Source organism: Sapajus apella, unplaced genomic scaffold (genome assembly GCF_009761245.1).
Source record: "Sapajus apella isolate SASKATOON/1434 unplaced genomic scaffold, GSC_monkey_1.0 scaffold99, whole genome shotgun sequence".
NCBI lineage: Eukaryota > Metazoa > Chordata > Mammalia > Primates > Cebidae > Sapajus > Sapajus apella.
The window spans coordinates 6,924,404-6,943,467 of record NW_022437039.1 but is presented as its reverse complement, the minus strand read 5'-3'; the positions used below and the strand labels follow the sequence as shown (position 1 = coordinate 6,943,467).

At 39.1% G+C, this 19,064-nt stretch overlaps 1 protein-coding gene across 2 annotated transcripts in view; it reads left to right on the top strand.

Annotated features, from left to right (window-relative positions):
* Positions 1 to 19,064, top strand: part of GRIN2A (glutamate ionotropic receptor NMDA type subunit 2A) — a 441,129-nt gene that overhangs the window by 299,327 nt on the left and 122,738 nt on the right. For both annotated transcript variants that reach the window (XM_032258086.1, XM_032258087.1), the window contains one exon: positions 2,052 to 2,166. In XM_032258086.1, coding sequence (XP_032113977.1) covers positions 2,052 to 2,166 — 115 coding nt within the window. The remainder of the gene's footprint in view (positions 1 to 2,051; positions 2,167 to 19,064) is intronic.

The window sequence follows — 19,064 nt, the reverse complement described above, 5'->3', positions numbered from 1 at the left end:
AAAAAAAAAAAAAAAAAAAAAAAAAAAAAAAAAAGAAAGAAAAAAGAAAATACCCTTCTTTCTAGGAATTGATGAGAGATACCCCAAATAGAATGAACCGAATAGAATAGTGATTAACCTTTGTTCCTTCTAGAATAGCAGTGTTTCAGTTTTCTGTTTAAGTATTTGATTGCAGAGAATTTGAAGAATACCAAGATATACTAAAGATACTTTTTAGACATAGACAAGCCTTTTTAAAATCCTCTTTTCTGCTTAACATTAAATAGTGAGCATTTCCTGTTTATCATTATTTATCTTCAAAAACATGATTTTTAATGACCCAAGTAGTCTATTGAATAAATACACAATATTTGTTCTTTGCTTTTTCCCCAATTTCTTCACCCTGTCCTTGGGAAACCAGATTCTCCCTCAGACAACACCACCATCAGTCTCTTCTGCACTTTGTTGGTCCAGAGGTATACATGTGACCTATTAGGCCAGTCTCTCTTTTTTAAATTTCTTGTAAACTACTTGTCTTCTTTTTTTTTTAAATTTTTTTTACCTTTTACCTGTTCTGGATGTTAATGGAATATGAAGCAAGAGCCATGGTATCTTTCTGGGGAAGTCACTGTGAATGCTTCAATTCACTATATTGTATTTATCTTGTGTCTGCTAAGTGGCCACCACATGTTATCTCAGATGTCTTTAATGACATCACATTTTTCTCAAGCTGTGTGGAGAGTGGATCCCTTGGGGAACCTCTCGCCCAAAATCTGGGAGATGAAGTCTGCCTTGGCCGCCTGAGTTCAGCCTGACTATAGGCCAAGGTGGCTTTGAGAAGTGATGTGGGTATAAATGTTGTAAGGCAGACAGATGTTACCTGAAATGAAAACACCTAGAGCAAAAGTTAAGTTTATACATGTTACATAAGGTAGATTCCAGGAGTCATCCTTGATGCCTCTTTCTCCCTTAACTTCATCTAATCTTTCACTAAATACCTACTAAATATCTCTCCACTCAGTCTTGTTTGCTGCTCCTTTTTCTCCTCCTTCTTATCCTCTTCTTTGGCCAAAACTGGAGTCAAAATCACCATTATCTTTGACCTGGATTATAAGAATACTGTAAGTAGTCCCCCTGTACCCACTCTGGTTCCCCTTTAATCTGTTCTCTACACAACCTTCAAGTGGCATAATCTGTTACCTCCTGATGACACCTTCACTTCTATGTCTTTCCATGGTTTTAAGACAGACAACATTTAACATGGTCTCTAGAATCCTGCACTATCTGCTCCTATTCATCTTCTCAGCCTCACCTGATCTTACATTTTCCTGTCTTTATCTGCATCAGCCTCAGTGGTCTGCGTTCAGTTCCTTGTACGCACATCACAGGGTCTTTGTACCTGTTGTCTCTTTTGCCTGTTTGTGTCTTTTCTTATCTAGTTAATGCCAACTCATTCTTCAGGTCAAGCTGCACTTCCTCAGCATTGCCTTACCCCGGTTTCACTTTCTTATAGCATACTCTCCCTTGTAGCATTTGTCATAAATATGTGATTAATCAATTAATGTCTATCCTTCCCCTTAGACTCTAAACTTCATGAGGACAGCAATCATGTCCATTTTCTTATTTACCCTAAACCAATTAGCTGAGTCCTGGCACGTAGTAAATGCTTAATATATATTAGTTGAATAAATAATGAATAGATGGAATGTCATTTCTTCAACATTGGATGTCATGTGGTTTACAGGCAAGCAGCTTCCTTCAGGGAAGCTTGTTAGAGCATAATAGAATGTGCTTTCAGATCTTCCTATAAGAAGATCATTTGAACATAGGTCTATGGATCTGGCAGGATGTAAAGCTTACATTCCATGTGTTAATTACAGTCAGTTACTAAAGCCTGGTCAACCTGCAATCGTTGCATGGATATTTATACTTCTACAGAGAGGCTTCTTGTGATGAATATAGCATTGTAAGTTTGTAATTTTTCAGTATTCCATTAATGGTGGCATCCACTCATTTGTTTAATTGCTTGAATTCTTTCCTAAAAATTTGTCTTTCTCTCTCCCTCTTTCTAGGTTTATGGTCAATGTGACATGGGATGGCAAGGACTTATCCTTCACTGAGGAAGGCTACCAGGTGCACCCTAGGCTGGTGGTGATTGTGCTGAACAAAGACCGGGAATGGGAAAAGGTGAGCATCCTTCTGTGAGCTGAATGCAGGGGAGGGATGAAAGCATGAACAAGAAAGGGGCTCATAGTGCTTCTTTCTCCCAAGCGTTTTCTGTTGAGCTGCTCTAGATCCCATCTCACAGTCAAGAGCACGTCTTTCTTGCAACAAGGCAGACTACATCTGTAAGGTGCAATTCAAATCCTTCCCAGTAGGAAGGATTTGAATTTAGGATAATTTAAAGACACTGAAGTTTGGGTTGCAGCATTACACTAGTAAGTGTTGACTAGATAGCAATGATCACAGAAGTTTACTTAAACTTCCTAGTTGTGTACTGTGATAATTGCCATATGAACTAACCCTCTATATTCTCATGTACTCAGTCTTCTACTTTAAATAAATGAATTTTGAAAACTTAAATGTATCACTTCTGTAAATCAAGCTTTAGAGAGGGAGGTCATGTTTCTTGTAAAGCATATTTTCAAGTACATGTATATTAACTATTGAAAAATACAAAAAAAAAATCAGCATACAAAGAAAAAAATCATGTTATGTACCATACATATCACGACCTGAGTCAGAGAGGAGAGACGTTGCAGGGAATTTACAGATGATCTCATACATGCAATGACAATATCTGTCCCAGTTGCCCCTCTTTATTCCTTCATAATTCAATGGTTAAGTCACTATAATTTCATATACAGACTGGAATAAAAAAGATCCAAAAGGAAGCCTATGTTTATATATTGTTATCTCATTTTTTTGGTATTCTTTTTTATTGGTTTGTTATTTGACAAGCAATGCATGACCTTTGAACTACTCCAGCATCTTAAAATTTATCTTCACTTAGTACATCAAATGGAAGCCCGAGTGACCTTAAAGGGAAGGAAGATACAGGATGTGGTGTGGGACTCATAATGTAATTGACTGAAATCAGAGGAAATACTATACAAACAAAAGCACTGACTTTGGGAAGACAGTGACAGATTCCTAGAAAAGAACAGTAATGAGGAAGCTTAGGAAAGTTTTGCATGCTACACCCAACAGCTACAAAATACACAGCCTTTCAAGTGCACATGGGAAATCCACCAAAGAAGACTGCATTCTGGAGCATAAAACGAAAGTCTCAATGTATTTAGAAGAATTGAAATAATGCAAGATACATTATTTGATCATAACAGCATTAAAATAAAAATTAGTACCAAACATATACCTAGAAAATCCCCAAATGTTTGGAAATGGCAACACACTTCTAGACAACCTATAGGTCAAAGAAGAAATCAGAAAGACATTAGAAAATACTTTGGCCAGAATAATAATGAAAACACAAAATATCAAAATTTGAAGAATAAGATTAAAGGTGTACTAACAGAGATTCATAGTTTTAAATGCTTATAATAAAAAAAGGAAAGTGTGAATTCAGGGTCAATGATTTAATCTTATAAATTTAAAGTTAAAAAAAGAGCAAAGTAAACAAATGAAATAGGAAGAAAAAATAATAAATACAGGACTAAAAATCAACAAGGTAGAATACAAACTGTAGAAAAAATCAACAAAGCCAACTAGTTCTTTGAAATGACTAATAAAATTCATAATCCCTACCAATAATGATCCCACACAAGAGAGAAAACACAAATAAACCAATATTAGAAATGCAAGAGGGACTATCACTTACAGACTTTACAGATCCTAAAGGCATGAAAAAGATGAAAAGAATATTATGAAAAATGTATGACAACAGATTTGACAACATGGATAAAATGGGCAAGTTCTGAAGAAACACAATTTTCTACAACTGACATAAAGGAATTAACAATCTGAGTAGCTCATATTTGCTGAAAAGCTGAAAATATACCTAAAAACTTTCCTATTTTAAAAAAACAAAAGAGAAACTCCTGGACCAGATGGCTTCAGTCTATACTATGTCAAATATTTAAAAGAAATAACACCACTCTATACAAAGTTTTTTAATATGCTACTAATCATAATCTAATAATATATTTTAAAAAGGATAATACATCATGAATAAGTGGGGGTTATCTTAGGAATGCAATATTAGTTTAACTTTTAAAACAAATCAATATAATTTATCATATTAACAGAGTAAAGGGGGAAATTATATGGTCTTTTAAATAGATGCAGAAAAAGCATTTGACAAAATTCAATATCCAGTTATGATAAAGATGGTAAATTCCTCAATCTGACAAAGGGTATCTATGAAAACCCTATAATATATATTACATATCTATTCATATGTATTATGCCTCATATATATATATATATATATATAAAACCTCTTATATCGATCAGTTGATCCACTGAAGCTCTGACTTCATATATTATGCATATATTATATAAATATATGCATCTGATGAAATTCTTTATTTGCTAGTTTTAAAGTTTTTCTATTTTATTCTAAGTTATTTTACTATGTATAATATATATTAAATAAGCTCATATCTTATTAATGATGAAATAATGAAAATATATCCACAAAAGCACATTCAAATGATTTTTGATGAATGATTATGACAACAGGAAAAAGGAAAGTCTTTTTAATAAATGGTAATGGATCAACTGGGAATCTACATGGAAAAAAATTAAGCCCTAACCCATTGCTCACATTATGCATAAATAATTACTTGAAATAGACTATGGGCTTAAATGTAAAAGGTAAAACTATAAACTTTCTACATGAAAATATAGGAGAATATTTTTGTGATCTGTGAGCCTCGGATTTCTTAAACCAAATATGAAAAACCGTTAAGCATACAATAAATAAACTATAGTTCATCAAAATTAAAAACTTGTGCTCATATAAAGACGTTGTTAGAAAATAAAAAAGATGATTGGGCAGAGTGGCTTCCACTTATAATGTCAGCACTTTGGGAGGCCAAGACAGGTGGATCACCTGAGTTCAGGAGTTTGAGACCAGCCTGACCAATATGGTGAAACCCCATCTGTACTACAAATATAAAAATTAGCCAGGAATGGTGATGTGTGCTTGTAGTCCCAGCTACTTGAGAGGCTGAGGCACAAGAATCACTTGAACCCAGGAGGCAGAAGTTGCAATGAGCCAAGATTGAGCTACTGCATTCCAGCCTGGATGACAGAGCGAGACTCCACGTCACCCCTCGAGTAGCTGGGATTACAGGCATGTGCCACCACACTGGCTAATTTTTTATATTTTTGGTAGAAATGGAGTTTCACCATGTTGGCCAGGCTGGTCTCAGACTCCTGACCTCAAGTGATCCACCCTCCTTGGCCTACCAAATTGCTGGGATCACAGGTATGAGTCACGTGTCTGACCAAAAAGTGTTTTTTTAATAAACTTAAACATATACAAATCTTATCATCTAAAAATTTTACTCCTGTTTATCCCAAAGAAATATAAACATATATCCAAAAGTAATACTTGTACAAGAATGTTCATCACAACTTTATTCATTATAGCAAAACATCAGAAATAATTCAAACATCCATCAACAAGGAAATGGATAAACTAATTACGGTGTATTAATAAAATACGGTGTATTAATAAAATAGAATTACCTAGAATTACCTAGTAACAACAACATGGATGAATTAAAAAACCTTATATGGAACTAAAGAAAGACACGAAAGATTATATTGTGTGAAGACACCGAAGATTATATTGTGTGATTCCATTTACATAAAGTTCAAAAAGAGGCAAATCTTACCTATGGAGTTAGAGATCAGAAGAAGAATTGCTTCTGTGGGCAAGTGCAGTTGACAGGATACGGACACAGGGAGTTTTCTGGAGTGATGGCAATTATTTCCTATCTTGAACATTTGTCAAAAAGCATCAGATTATGACACAAGATCTATTTATTTCATTTTATGTCGTGCTTAATTAAAAAAACAAACTAACTAACTAAATCCTTCAAATTGCGATACCCAGCACAATTAAGTAAAAATTTTCACTGTGCGTTCATATTTAACCACAGACATGAATACTAGTTATAATAACAATATCTATTGCTTATTGACCACCTCTTCTATTGAACCTTCAGTTGATCCACAGAAGCCCTGAGTTCGTACTTCGTGTATTCATTTTTTCATTCAACAAATAGTTATTAAGTGCCTACTGTGTACCAGGCACTATTCTTGATGCTTGGAGTCCATCATAAATAAGAGAAAAAATAGTTTCTGTACTCAAGAAATTTAGATGCTAGTATGTATATGGAAGAGATGAAGTAGACTGGAATTCTATGGACTTGTGTGCTGCTTAAGGAAAGTGTTAGCATCTAGTTAATTGTCCTTGGTTTTAACCTCCTTTCTTCCCTCTGATACATGCTGTAGGCCACCATGCAAGTGGTTTGCAACTCCATGAATGTATATACTGAGTTCATTCATGTACTTGGGACTTTGAATATGCTTTTTTGTGTGTGTGCTTATAATGTTTTCTTGTATCCTTACTTTCTTTTACCTATCTTTCAAATCCTGATTTTTCTTTTCTCTTACACATGTAAAATCAAAATGCAATTCGTGTTTTTTGTAATTATCCATAGGAGGTAGAGAATTGAAGCCGTTCTGCCTTATGTGATTGGGTTTTGGGGTTTTCAAACTTTTGATGTTACACAATCTGCAGTTCACTTTTGGATTCACACAAATCATTCCCTTTGGTTGGTTTTACCCAGTCCTGGGGCAGGCTTGGCACACACCTGTGAATTTTCTGTACTACCTTAGAATCTGACTCATCTGTAAGGGAGCCGGTACTCAAGGAGGCCACTGCAGTGCAGGTGACAGCTGCCCTTGATACACTCCATTTCCAGATACAGAAAATGCCTTTTAATATTTTGTGGGCCCTTCTTCAAATTCCTGTTGAAACACAGCAATTTCCCATAAAAGGCAGCTTGGGGAATTGCTGCTGAGTTGAGCTTCGAATGCACAAATGCTGCCTGTAGTTATTCTATTCTCTTGGCACTCAGGGGATCTAGAGCTTCGGAAATAACTCCTTGTGCTTCTGTCTCAAAGAAAGAGAAAGCCAGTGGAGCGGGTAAATACCAGTCATGTTATCCTTAAAGCTGCCCCCCAGCACTACATGCTGGTACAGCAGGTCAGCAGAGGGGAAGGACTGCAGAGGAGGGAGCTGTTATTCTGGGACTCAGAAGAGATTTCTTTTCATCTCCGAGGTCACCCAGTGGCGTCACTAGAAGCAGCGGCATGTAATGAGGGTGTCTGGGAAAACATGACAAGCCCTTAGAGGGACTCTTGCTTTTTGCTGGGCCTTTGTATGTGGCTGGTGTGGATTATACAGACACTGAGTACCAGGTCTGCCTGTATCCTGCAGATACAGAACTCAGGCTTTCTCTTGCAAATTGGGACTTTCATCCCTTTTCTCTCACCCTTTTTCTTCAGTGATTTTGGTCTGCCTTAGAGTTGAATGAGTCCAAGGCTTCGCAGAGATGCTCAGAAACAAAACCCTGGATGCCTCAGCTTCAGCCCCAGCCTCGGAAGACCCTACAGCCTCAAATTCCTGGGCTTAAGGGGTCATCCTGCCAGTTAGCAGTCTAGGCCAGTACAACAAATGCCCTGTGTGTGCCAGCTCTGTGGTACCAGGGGCGCTGCAAGGATGCATAGGAAACCATCTCTCTTCTCAAGTAGCTCATAATAGAGAATTAAGCCAACCCTGGGACAAACTGGATGTAAGTGCTACCAGCTGTAGGACCATCCCCAGGACATAGGGAAAAGAAGGGTGAACTTGGCCCAGTTACTTAGACAAATTCTTTGTGAAGCTAGAGGCATTGATGTTGGGCCTTGAGTAATAAATTGGATTTCTCTAGGCTGAAGTACTCATTGCTGGAAATAGATGCTCAGTGCCACAAAGAAAAATTAGCACTGAGACAAAGGATCTTTCAGCAACATAATTTTTACTTCCTGGAATGTAGGAAGGGTACTCTCACTAGCCATCTTGCCATGAGAGTACAATGAACAAAGGAAAACAGACACATTTATTCCTTACTCATTTGGAGTCATCCTTACTGCTGTGTCTGATTCCGTTGGCTGGAGTCATACCTCACAATCTAAACTAAAACCCGATTGGCTAACAACTGAAAACTTTTCGAAACAGGTAAAAGCAATAGAGAGCTGAGACATGCCTGTGAGCAAGTCCAGTACAGGTATCTTGGTTAGTGTACAAGGACTTAGAACATACTACATGCTTGTAAGCATGGTATGTTTAACAGCTACATAGAATAGGGCTTAACAAAGTTATTAGAACACTTATTCTTTAACAAGAAAGAAAGGAAACTTTAAAAAGGAAGTTTTCTACTTCCCAAATTATTCTACCTAAAAAAAAATGATTTGAGGATAATTCTGTTTACCATTTTAGGTTTACAATAGCTTTATTTTTATTTACTTATTTACTTTGAGACAGCCTTTGTCTAGCACCCAGGCTGGAGTGCAGTGGCACAGTCTCGGCTCACTGCAACCCCTGTCTCCTGGGTTCAAGCATTTCTCCTGTCTCAGCCTCCCAAGTAGCTGGATTTACAGGCATGTGCAACCACTCCTAGTGAATTTTTGTGTTTTTAGAAGAGATGAGGTTTCACCATGTTGGCCCAGCTGGTCTCAAACTCCAGACCTCAGGTGATCCTCCCACTTCAGCCTCCCAAAGTGTTGCAATTACAGGCATGAGCCACTGTGCCTGGCCTTACAATAGCTTTAAAATGAAAATATATGTATGTTTATGCATATACCTATATACACATACTGGCTAGCTTTTAAAAAATTGTTTATGTTAACAAATAAATATTATATATATTTTTAGTGCACATGACACTTTGATATTTTTGTACACTGTGGAAAAGCTAGATTGAGCTAATTAGTGTATCCCAGATTAACTTTAAAAGGGGTATATATTGAGAAAGTGAGATATAAATAAAGATTTTTGAAGTTTTGACTTCAAATATAAATAGGACAAAACACATAAATATTAAAGTTAAACAAGCTTTTTATTCCCCAGAGAAAATCTAATTAAAGATGATAGCAGTGTTCCAAAAGACATAAGGGAGACCCTTCCTTGTGTCTTCCTGAAAGAATTGTCCCGTTCTCCCCGCTGTGATGGGTCCGTTTTTCTCTTTGTTTTCACCACTCTGTTTACATTTGGTTTCAGGTGTGTTCTGCACAGAAATCAACCAGATCTCTCCCTCTAGCCCAGATCTGTCTCATGGCCTCCAGGCTTGCTACAGCACCCCATGTAGCTGACCCACAGACACCCAATATCATCTTGTCCAAAGCCAAACTCATCATCTTCCTCCCACAAATATGCTTATTTGCCTGTACCCCAATACAGAAAGCTTTCTTTTTATCCCCAGAGTGTCCCCCAAGCCCTAGTATTCAGCTGTCATCTGCTCCTGATGTTCCTGTCCCTTCAAACATTTTTCCTCTTTGCCAAGGACCCCTTTCCATTGATTCTATATCTGGGTAGCTCAAAGTGGGTGTGACCTTTTCTACTTCATTTCTGAAGACCTGTACGCTAATTCATAAGACTATTAACAGCTTGCTTCGGCATTGTTTGCTTGCCTATTCATCTTTGCTTAGACTAGAAGCCCCAACAGGGGAAGATCTATTCCTTTCATCTGCACTTTTTCAGCTTCACCATAGTTTGGGTCTAGTGCACAAATGAACCCCACTCTATGATCTGTTGGTATTGACAACTTCAGCCACCCTTTATTAAGAGCTACTCTGTACCAAAAACTATGCTGAGAATTTTACATTTATGATCTCATTTAGTCATCTAAGTAGATATTATTTTAACAACTCTTCCGAAGTAGATATTCTTCTTCCTGCTTCAGAGATAAAAATTCAGGTTCAGAGAAGCTAGTGTCCAGCTTAAGATCCCCCACCTGGTGTGTGATGGAAGAAGAATGTAAATGTAGGTCTGCCTGACCTACATCATGTGGAACAAGTGGAAGAGAGGAGAAAGTATTCTAGAGGAGAAGTTTAGGGAGTTCCTTTTCCTACCCTTAGAAAGGTGTCTGCTTCCTTTCCTCTCACTGGATACAGTAGATTGAGCTTGAACCCAGCTAATTAGAACTCAGGGTATAGGCATTTATCGCATCTCTCAGGCCTTGCAATTTTTAATATTTTTAGAGACAGGGTCTCATTCTGTTGTCAGGCTGGAGTAGAGCCACGTCATACCTCACAGCAGCCTCAAATTCCTGGGTTTAAGGGGTCTTACTGCTTCAGCCTCCCAAATAGCTGGGGACACAAATGCACACCACCACGCCTGGCTAATTTTTAATTTGTTTTGCAGAGACAGGGTCTCGCTATGCTGCCCAGGCTGATCTCAACCTGCCAACCTCAAACAGTCCTCCGCTCTCGACCTCCCAAAGTGCTGGGATTACAGGCATGAGGCACCACACCTGGCACCTTCTATTTTTTAGTCTGCAGTAGTTTCATCTTCCAATTTGTCTCATTAAGGAAGGGGATACACTCTGTATGTTGTGTCTTGTGTGAAATAAAGTAGATTCCAGTTACAGGATTCCTAGTACAGATATGATAAAGGAGATCTTTAAAAAACTGTGATTGCTTTTTTGAGTCTATGGTTCTGACTGTGTTATATCAACGTGCTATCAGGTCTAGTGAGGCATGGGATCCATGGAGTGTAATTATTACATGATGTGGTTTATAATTACAGAATGCCATATCTCCCCCTTTTCTAAATGTATTGTATTTTAACGTCCCCTCCTTGCCATCTCTTTCGCATCACCACTACCATGTAGCCTATAAAGGCCCAGTGAATGTCAAGATCTCAAGAAAACAGGCAGGTTGTTAGTGTGAGTTTGCCTCTGTGAATGTGTGTGTGTGTATATATGAGATATCAGTGATCTTCAGAAAAGTTCAGTCAAAGGATAGAAGTATTTGTGCAAACATTGTTCTTGACTTCTGGGCACACATTCCAGTGAAAATTATGTAAAAGAAATAATGGAGAAAAATTGTGAGGACACCAATAAATAACAATTGATAGAACGATTATGTGGATTGCTAAAATTGAGGTGCATTTTGACACATTCTACTGGCAGGCAGAAACATATTATGACTCACTTTGCTTAGAAAGACAACAGCAGCCCCTTGGTAAAGCCGTGAATTCTGACCATGGCTAGAATTGAAAGCCTATTGTGTGTTTTCAGTTTCTCCGTTACCATTGTATCTCTGGTATTCTGTAGCAGAGGATCAATAAGTATTTGTAGAATGAATGGAAAGACTTTTTTTCCCCATTAACTTCCCCAAATGAGGAGCATCTTTTAGTATGGTCATTTTACAAGTATGATTCCTTGAGCGGCCTAGATTAGGATCACCTTGGAAAAGATGTAAAGGCCTTAGCCCTGCCTCAAATCTATGGAATCAGCATTTCTGATTCTGAATCTGCTTGTTTTGTAAGCCTCCCTAGTGATTCTCATGCCCATTAAAGATGTAAAGCTACTGCTTTAGGGCATAGACTTATTCTGTGTAACCCTGAAATGATTTTATCTAGGTCATCCTGTTATCGAGATTCTTGCTTCTTAGCCTTCGTGCCTCTTTCTTCCTTTAAATATACTGCTCAGTAGCAATGCTTAGGAGAAACTATAGAGGGAAAAAGAAAGGAGGAAATTGGAGTCTTCTTGCATCTTGAACAATTTCTGGTAAATTAAAGAATAACAAGGCAAAATAAAATTTGATTTGTAGATGTAGTTCAGTGCCTGTTACCTAGCTTTTTTTTCTCAATAAATATTGTTATTAAATGATTTTTTGTTAAAATTTTGTTCTATCAATAGAGATAATGAAACTTAGTATATTCTATAATCCATATTTATTCACACACGAAGAACATTTCCTGAGCAGTCACTATGTGCAAGTCATATCTGAGAGTTGCAATGCAGATAAGACATTTGATTTTCAGAGTCTCACGAGGCACTAAGAGATGCTCATAACTGCAGGAGAGCATGCGAGATGCCATACAGATGTTCTGACAACTCCAGCGTATTTAAAGAAGAGATATGTTATAGGTAGGCAGAAGAATCAAGGGCATTTACATGGAGGACTTCTCATTTGAACAAGGTCTCAGAGAATAAGCAAGATCTGGATTTCTGAATATGTGTGGGAAAGCCATTCCATGCAATGGGAAAACTGAAACTCCAGAGTGCCCAAGGCCCATCTGGAGAAGAGTTCAATATGATTGAAACATAGCTGTGTGGTATGCAGATTTCTAAGGATGATCTCCAATGACACTTGACCTCTTCTAAGCCTCTCCCCTGGGAGTATGTGATATGATGAGCTGTAACTCCTGTGGTTCTATTAGGCCAGTGGCAGAAGGGACTTCTCACTTGACTTTGAGTTACTCAAAAGGGAGATTATTGGGGCGGGCCTCACCCAGTCACCTGAGACCTTTAAAAGTAGAATGTTGGGGCCAGGCGCGGTGGCTCACGCCTGTAATCCCAGCACTTTGGGAGGCCGAGGCGGGTGGATCACGAGGTCAAGAAATCGAGACCATCCTGGTCAACATGGTGAAACCCTGTCTCTACTAAAAATACAAAAAATCAGCTGGGCATGGTGGCGCATGCCTGTAATCCCAGCTACTCAGGAGGCTGAGGCAGGAGAATTGCCTGAACCCAGGAGACGGAGGTTGCGGTGAGCCGAGATCGCGCCATTGCACTCCAGCCTGGGTAACAAGAGTGAAACTCCGTCTCAAAAAAAAAAAAGAAAAATCATAAAGTAGAATGTTTTGTGCAACTATTAGGCTGGTGCAAAATAATTGTGAGCTTTGCCATTTTAAAAAAATAGCAAAAACTGCAATTACTTTTGCACAAGCCTAATAGTTGCAGGAAGAGATTTGGAGCATGAGAAGACTTAGTCTGACTTCTACATTTGATGATGGAGGGGCCTTCATGATAAGGAATGCAGGGGTCTCCTGGCACTGAGATTGGTCCGTAGCTGACCTATAACCCCAAGGAGCTGAACTTGACCAACAACCTGAGTGAGCTTGGAAGTGGATTCTTCTCGGATCCTCCAGATATGAGCTCAGCCTGGGTGGTGCCATGATTTTGGCCTGTGACACCCTGAGCAGAGAACCCAGCTAAGCCCACTAGGACTTCTGACTGCAGAACTGTGAGGTTATAAGCAGGTGTTGTTTCAAATGGCTAAGTTGGAGGTAATTTGCTACACAACAATAGAAGACTAGTACAAATCTTTTGACGGAAATTTTATGGGGGTAAAGGACTGTGCTGGGATTTGAATGATAGATTATGGCACTTAATTCAGTAATCTTTGGAGCACTATTGAAGAGCTTGAGACGAAAGAACAACATAAAAAATAATAATCACTCACATTTGTTTAATATTTGTTAGGTACTAAGCATATATCGAATCCTCATATCAGCACTGTAATACAGATACTACTATTACCCTCTTGTGCAAACATAGGGAATGAGGCTCAGAGAAATTCAGTAACTTGCTCAGAGTCACAGAGCTAGTAAATTTCAAAGCCAGGATTTGGAACCCAGTCATATGCACTCTTAAACATAAACTACACTGCTTCTTTAAAAGGAAAATGGTGACAGTCAAGAATCTGGGAAATTTTCTAAGGGCCTATTTAAGTGGGTTGGGTTAGAGGGAATACAGGTATGAGGAGGAATAGTGGCTGCGGAACCTGAGAGAAATTTCAGAAACAAAACTGAAAGCCCATGGCATTGAATGTACTGATTCTCCAGGATATGCATGACAGAGGGGAATTAGGTCGATATTTTAAAAAAAAATTTTTTAGATGTAAGTCTCTAATTAGGTATTTTCAGATTAGGTATTTAAGGAAGAGCTTTGCCATGCCTGTAAATGGCATTGTTCATCTCTCATCCTTCCCTGACATTCTCCTTCCTTTCCTCACTTCTTTTCTTTCTTCTCCCAAATCCATATTTAAAGGCAAGTTCCTTTTTATAAAATGGGTTTGGTAATATCCTCAACCTTAGCAGAGTCTGTGTGGAATTTAATTTGTTTCCTTATGTAATGATCATTAAGTTTCTCAAATGATGTGAGCCATAGAGAGGGAAAATTGCGCCATTACAAAACACTTAAAATTATCATCTGTGCATCAGGATTTAGCAAAGGTGAATATAAATAAAATAAAATAATCATCTGACTTCCCTAGAGTCACGCATAGTGACTATTTTAAATACTCACACAGTACAATATGTTAGGTCATAGTGAGGAAAATATAGTAGATCTCTAGCAAATTAACACATTCAACTGAAATAAGTGATGCCATCTCCCAAAGCCTGTGTGCGTATGTGTGTGCGTGTGTGTGTGCGTGTGTCTGTCTGTCTTGCACTGGTTCTTTTGTTGTTGTTGTTGTTGCAGTTGTAATATCAACCCAACTCCAGAAAAGAACAGCAATCGAACAGGCGCTCTCCTGCAGAGCAACATTCTGCTGAAAGTTTCTTAGATTTAAGAAGTTAAAACAAAAAATGATGCAGTTCATAGAAAAGACATCTCTACTGGAACATACATTGATAGGGATACTAACAATAAAGATGATTGATGGTGAAGTTGCTGATGGATGGGATGATCATGAGGGCAGCAGCTACCATTAGTTGAGCTCCCACTATGTGTCAGACACCCTGCAGAGTGTTTTCAATACATAATCTTGTTTCAGTCTCCCAATATTCTCTGCATTTTCTCATATCTAAAAGGGAGACAATAATAGTACTTACCTCCTAAGTTGTTAGTGTAATTAAGCAAGGTAATATATCAGGTGCTTAGAACACTGACACATTGATGCAAATTCCAAGTATAATTATTTCAATTCTCATGTTATTGAAAGCCACATGGGTTCAATGTCTTGTCCAAGGTCATATAGTGGTAAAGGCAAGACTTGAGCCCAAGCAGTATTTCAGTAGAGCCAGAGTCAAACATTCTGTCATAGGGAACATCCATCTCCACCCCAATTGCATACCCAATTTTAAGGATCTCTCTGAGGGTGATGGGAGCATGATTCAGCTGACAGGTGGTATAAATGTAAGACAAAAGCTGCACCCTTGCTAGTTTTTCATTGCCATCAATTATGAAAATGAGTGAATAGATTATTTAAATGATGTCAGATGAGTAAATTATTCAAAGAGCCTCTCAGTCAGAAGTATTTCTAGAAACTCCTAAATAGACAGATGAAAACCATTTTGATTTTCTGACAGGGTCATCTGCTCATCAGTGTTGTAGAGAAATGCAAAGCCCTGAGTAAGGGGGAAAAGGAGGAGAGAGAGAGAGGGGCAGGGAGAGGGGTAGGGAGGAATAGCAGGATAGGGAGGGAGATGGGGATGGAGTAGAGGGGAAGAGGAGGAAAGAGTGAGGGAGAGAATCAGAGAGGGAGGGGGAGAAAGGGAGAAATGAGGGGAGAGGGTAAGGAAAAGAGGCAGAGGCAGAGAAGTGGAAGAGGGAGGGCAAGAGAGGGAGAAGGGCTGGAGAGGGGGAAGAGAGGAAGAGAAGGGGAGAGAGGGAGAAGAGGGAGAAAGACAGAGGAAGAAGAAGCTTGGGACAGGATGGAGGAGAGAGAAGGGGGAAGAGGAGATGAGGAAGAGAGAAATAACAAAGAAACAGTAGACTTTGAGACAAATTTTTAACTATATTCTCTGGAATGCAGATTCCTTTCAGAACCTAGAGTGCCATCAAGGTCTCTGGGTGGGTGCGGGGACTTATGAGGCAGGACCCAGCTTTAACTGGAGACAGCAAAGCTTTATCTGATTGCTATATTGAGGTTCGAAGTAAGCTTCCATCTGGGGAAAAATAAAATATTTCTAAAGTTTGAAAGCAAGTAGAGGAAGGGGATTTACTTTAGTAATCATCTGAATATGATGTACATAAATAGTATGCATTTGTTGAGAAGCTCTTCTGTACCAAACCTTACAGTATGGCCTTTTGTACTTATTGTTTCACTTTAGCCACATAATAACCCTGTGAAGTGAGTCTCTGATTTCATCTTTGAGTCATGCAAATGTAGAGATGTTTTATAACTTTTTATAAAAATTAATAGCTGAGAAAGGATTCAAATTTAGGTCTTGTTAATTTCCAAGTCTGGTGCTCATTCCAGTACTTTGCACAGTTTCTAGGATGAACGATGGAAATTTTCATAGAGGATCTGGAGATTCATATGCATGGTATCTGCCTTGAAAGTTCAGTGGAAGGGGGCCATGAAAATACCTAGCCTTTTATATAGACTTAACTCTTACTCTTTAGGACAAGGTAACTATAAACTATGACTGTCTCTGATGGGATTGAACCATTTTCCCATCCAAATATCCACCCAGCCAGTCATCCAAATATTAATCGTCTAATAAACCATCCATCCATTCATCAACCCATCAGACCAACTGTAATTCATCCCACCTTATGGCCATCCATTCACTCTTGAACCCACCCGCTTACCCACTATAGATCTGTGTACCAAGCATTTACTGATTACTGACTCAGTGCCAGGCCTATGGTAGGTACAGATGAGGCAGAGATGACTAATAAAATATCCCTGGGATTTTAGGGAGAGACAGGAAAATGCACTGTTATAGCATTGTGAGATGAGCATGAACAGGAGAGGTACACATGGCGCACTGTGACACTCCAGCCTGGGCACTGGGGAGGTGAAAAGATTTCCTGAAAGAGCCAAGGCAGGATCCAAGTCCTAAAGGATAAAGAAGAGTTATCCAAAGGGTGACAGTCATCTGATCCATTCTTGTAACTGAACCACAAACATTATTTTTCTTTATTTCACATTGTATTTGATAGCAGCAGCTAGATTTTTTTCCCTCCCCCACCCACAATTACCGGAGCTCAGTGGCTGCTGTCTAGACCTGCTTCTCACTTTCTTTGCATTGTCTCTGTTCTAATATTTCCCTGTTTGCCTGCTGATAGAACAGACAGGAGCGACATCTGTCCCTAAGAAAAGAGACAGAACAGGAAGCTGCTCTCCCCTCCAGCAATCTGCTTCTGGCTACAAGTGGCTCTGTCAGGCTGCCTCTGTAGCTACAGTTTGGTTTCCTCATCTGTGCCATTGGCAGCAGAATCTTCCCATTCTACCACCCTGTTTTTCTTGGCATTGGAACCTGGCTTGGAACAGGGGGAGAAATAGAGATAAAAAGAGGTTGGATATTCTCAGCATTGGTCTCTAAGCTGCGGAGGATTTAATGAGCTTTCTAGACTCTGAAGACCTTGTGCCTGTATTTTATAAAAATAATGATTATGATTATGGCCTAGGGGCTGTAGATTCACTGTTTTGATTCCCCCCACCGTTTTTGAAGAGATGGGAGGCTGCAGTGAGGAGCCAGCGGTCGTCCCAACTACTTGTAGGGGCTGAGGCTGGATAATTGCTTGAGCCCAGTAAGTCGAGGCTGCAGCGAGCCATATTCATGCCACTGCACTCCCTGGAGTGGCTCACTGCAGGCCTTGATCTCCTGGGCTTAAGCAATTATTTGGTCTCAGCCCCCACAAGTATCTGGGAGTACACATGTGTGTCACCACACCTGCCTAAATTTTTGGATTTTTTGTAGAGACAGGGTTTCACCAGATTGCCCAGGCTGGTCTCAAACTCCTGAGCTCAGGTAATCTGCCTGCCTTGGCCTCTCGAGGTGCTGAGATTACAGTAGTGAGCCACTGCGCCTAGCCTTGATCCTCTTTTAACAGACATTCATGAGTATGATCACTCCTTCCCCCTCCTTCCAGTTACATATGAAAAAACTGAGATTTTAAAATGATTACTGATTTGTCCAAGGTTATAAAGCAAGTACATGGCAAAGTCTAGATTCTAGCTCAGGTTTGCCAGACTGCAAAGTCTGTTTCATTTCTACAGTACCTTATGGTAGAGACGGTGGATGTTTGTGTATCAGTAGTGAAGGCTGTCAGTGCTTTAATTATGAAAACCCATGTTGGGGGTCCCCCAATCCCTGCACAGTGGGTGTGCCCCAGTGTTGGCAAGAAGGACTATTACAGGTACAAGATTCCCTGCTGAACCGCTTGTCTCTTCCTGAGCTCAGCTCAGGGCATCCCACTGAGCTGTATGCAAATCTGCCTCTTAATCAGTTTCTTGCATTTGTGCAAAACAAATCAGCATTTCTCTGCACATCTGAAGATGTAAATCAGTCCCCACCCCTGCAGTAAACTGTTCCTTTATTCCTTATTACTCCATATGGTTTGTTATCTAGCCATTGTCTTTTGAAAACGTGCTTTAAAACTCATCAAAATCATATTCCTGGAGTCTATATACCTTCCATTTAAATTATAATTCTGCAAATTAGAAAGACTGAGTGGGCCTGTTTGAGATGGGAAGAGTAGAGGCTAAGCCATCTTGATTTCCCTTGATGTGAAGAAACACTCCATCAGAAACTGCCATGAGAAAAAAAATCCAAAGTTGGGGAAAGACAAGAGAATCAATGATTATTCCCTTAAAGGGAGTTGTTGAGTGACTCAAAGAAACCAAAAGCCTCTCACTTACGTTGTATTTAACTTTAAAAAAGAAACAAATGATTTGAATCAAAAGAATCCTAATACCTATTGATTGTCACCATGCTGGCCTCTATGTGGTCTAACAGATTATAGTTGATGGCATATTTTTTCTTTCCACAATTAAAGTGTGTTCAAAGAAAATAGGACAGGCAGATCTAATGTAGGAAAGGAGGCCAGTAATTAGTTTGGTGTATCAGATCCTGACATCCATGCTGTATACAGGGAAAGCAGAAACATTTACCTGCTTTTAACAGGTGAGGAGACTGAGATTCAGAGAAGAGACTTGTTCAGTCTTCTTCTGGAAGAATTATATACATCTGACTCCACTTTTTTCCCCCAAGACCAAGAAACATTCCACAGATGTTTCTTTTTTTGTTTGTTTGTTGTTGGTGGTGTTGGGGTGTGTGTGTGTGTGTGTGTGTGTGTGTGTGTGTGTGTGTGTGTGTG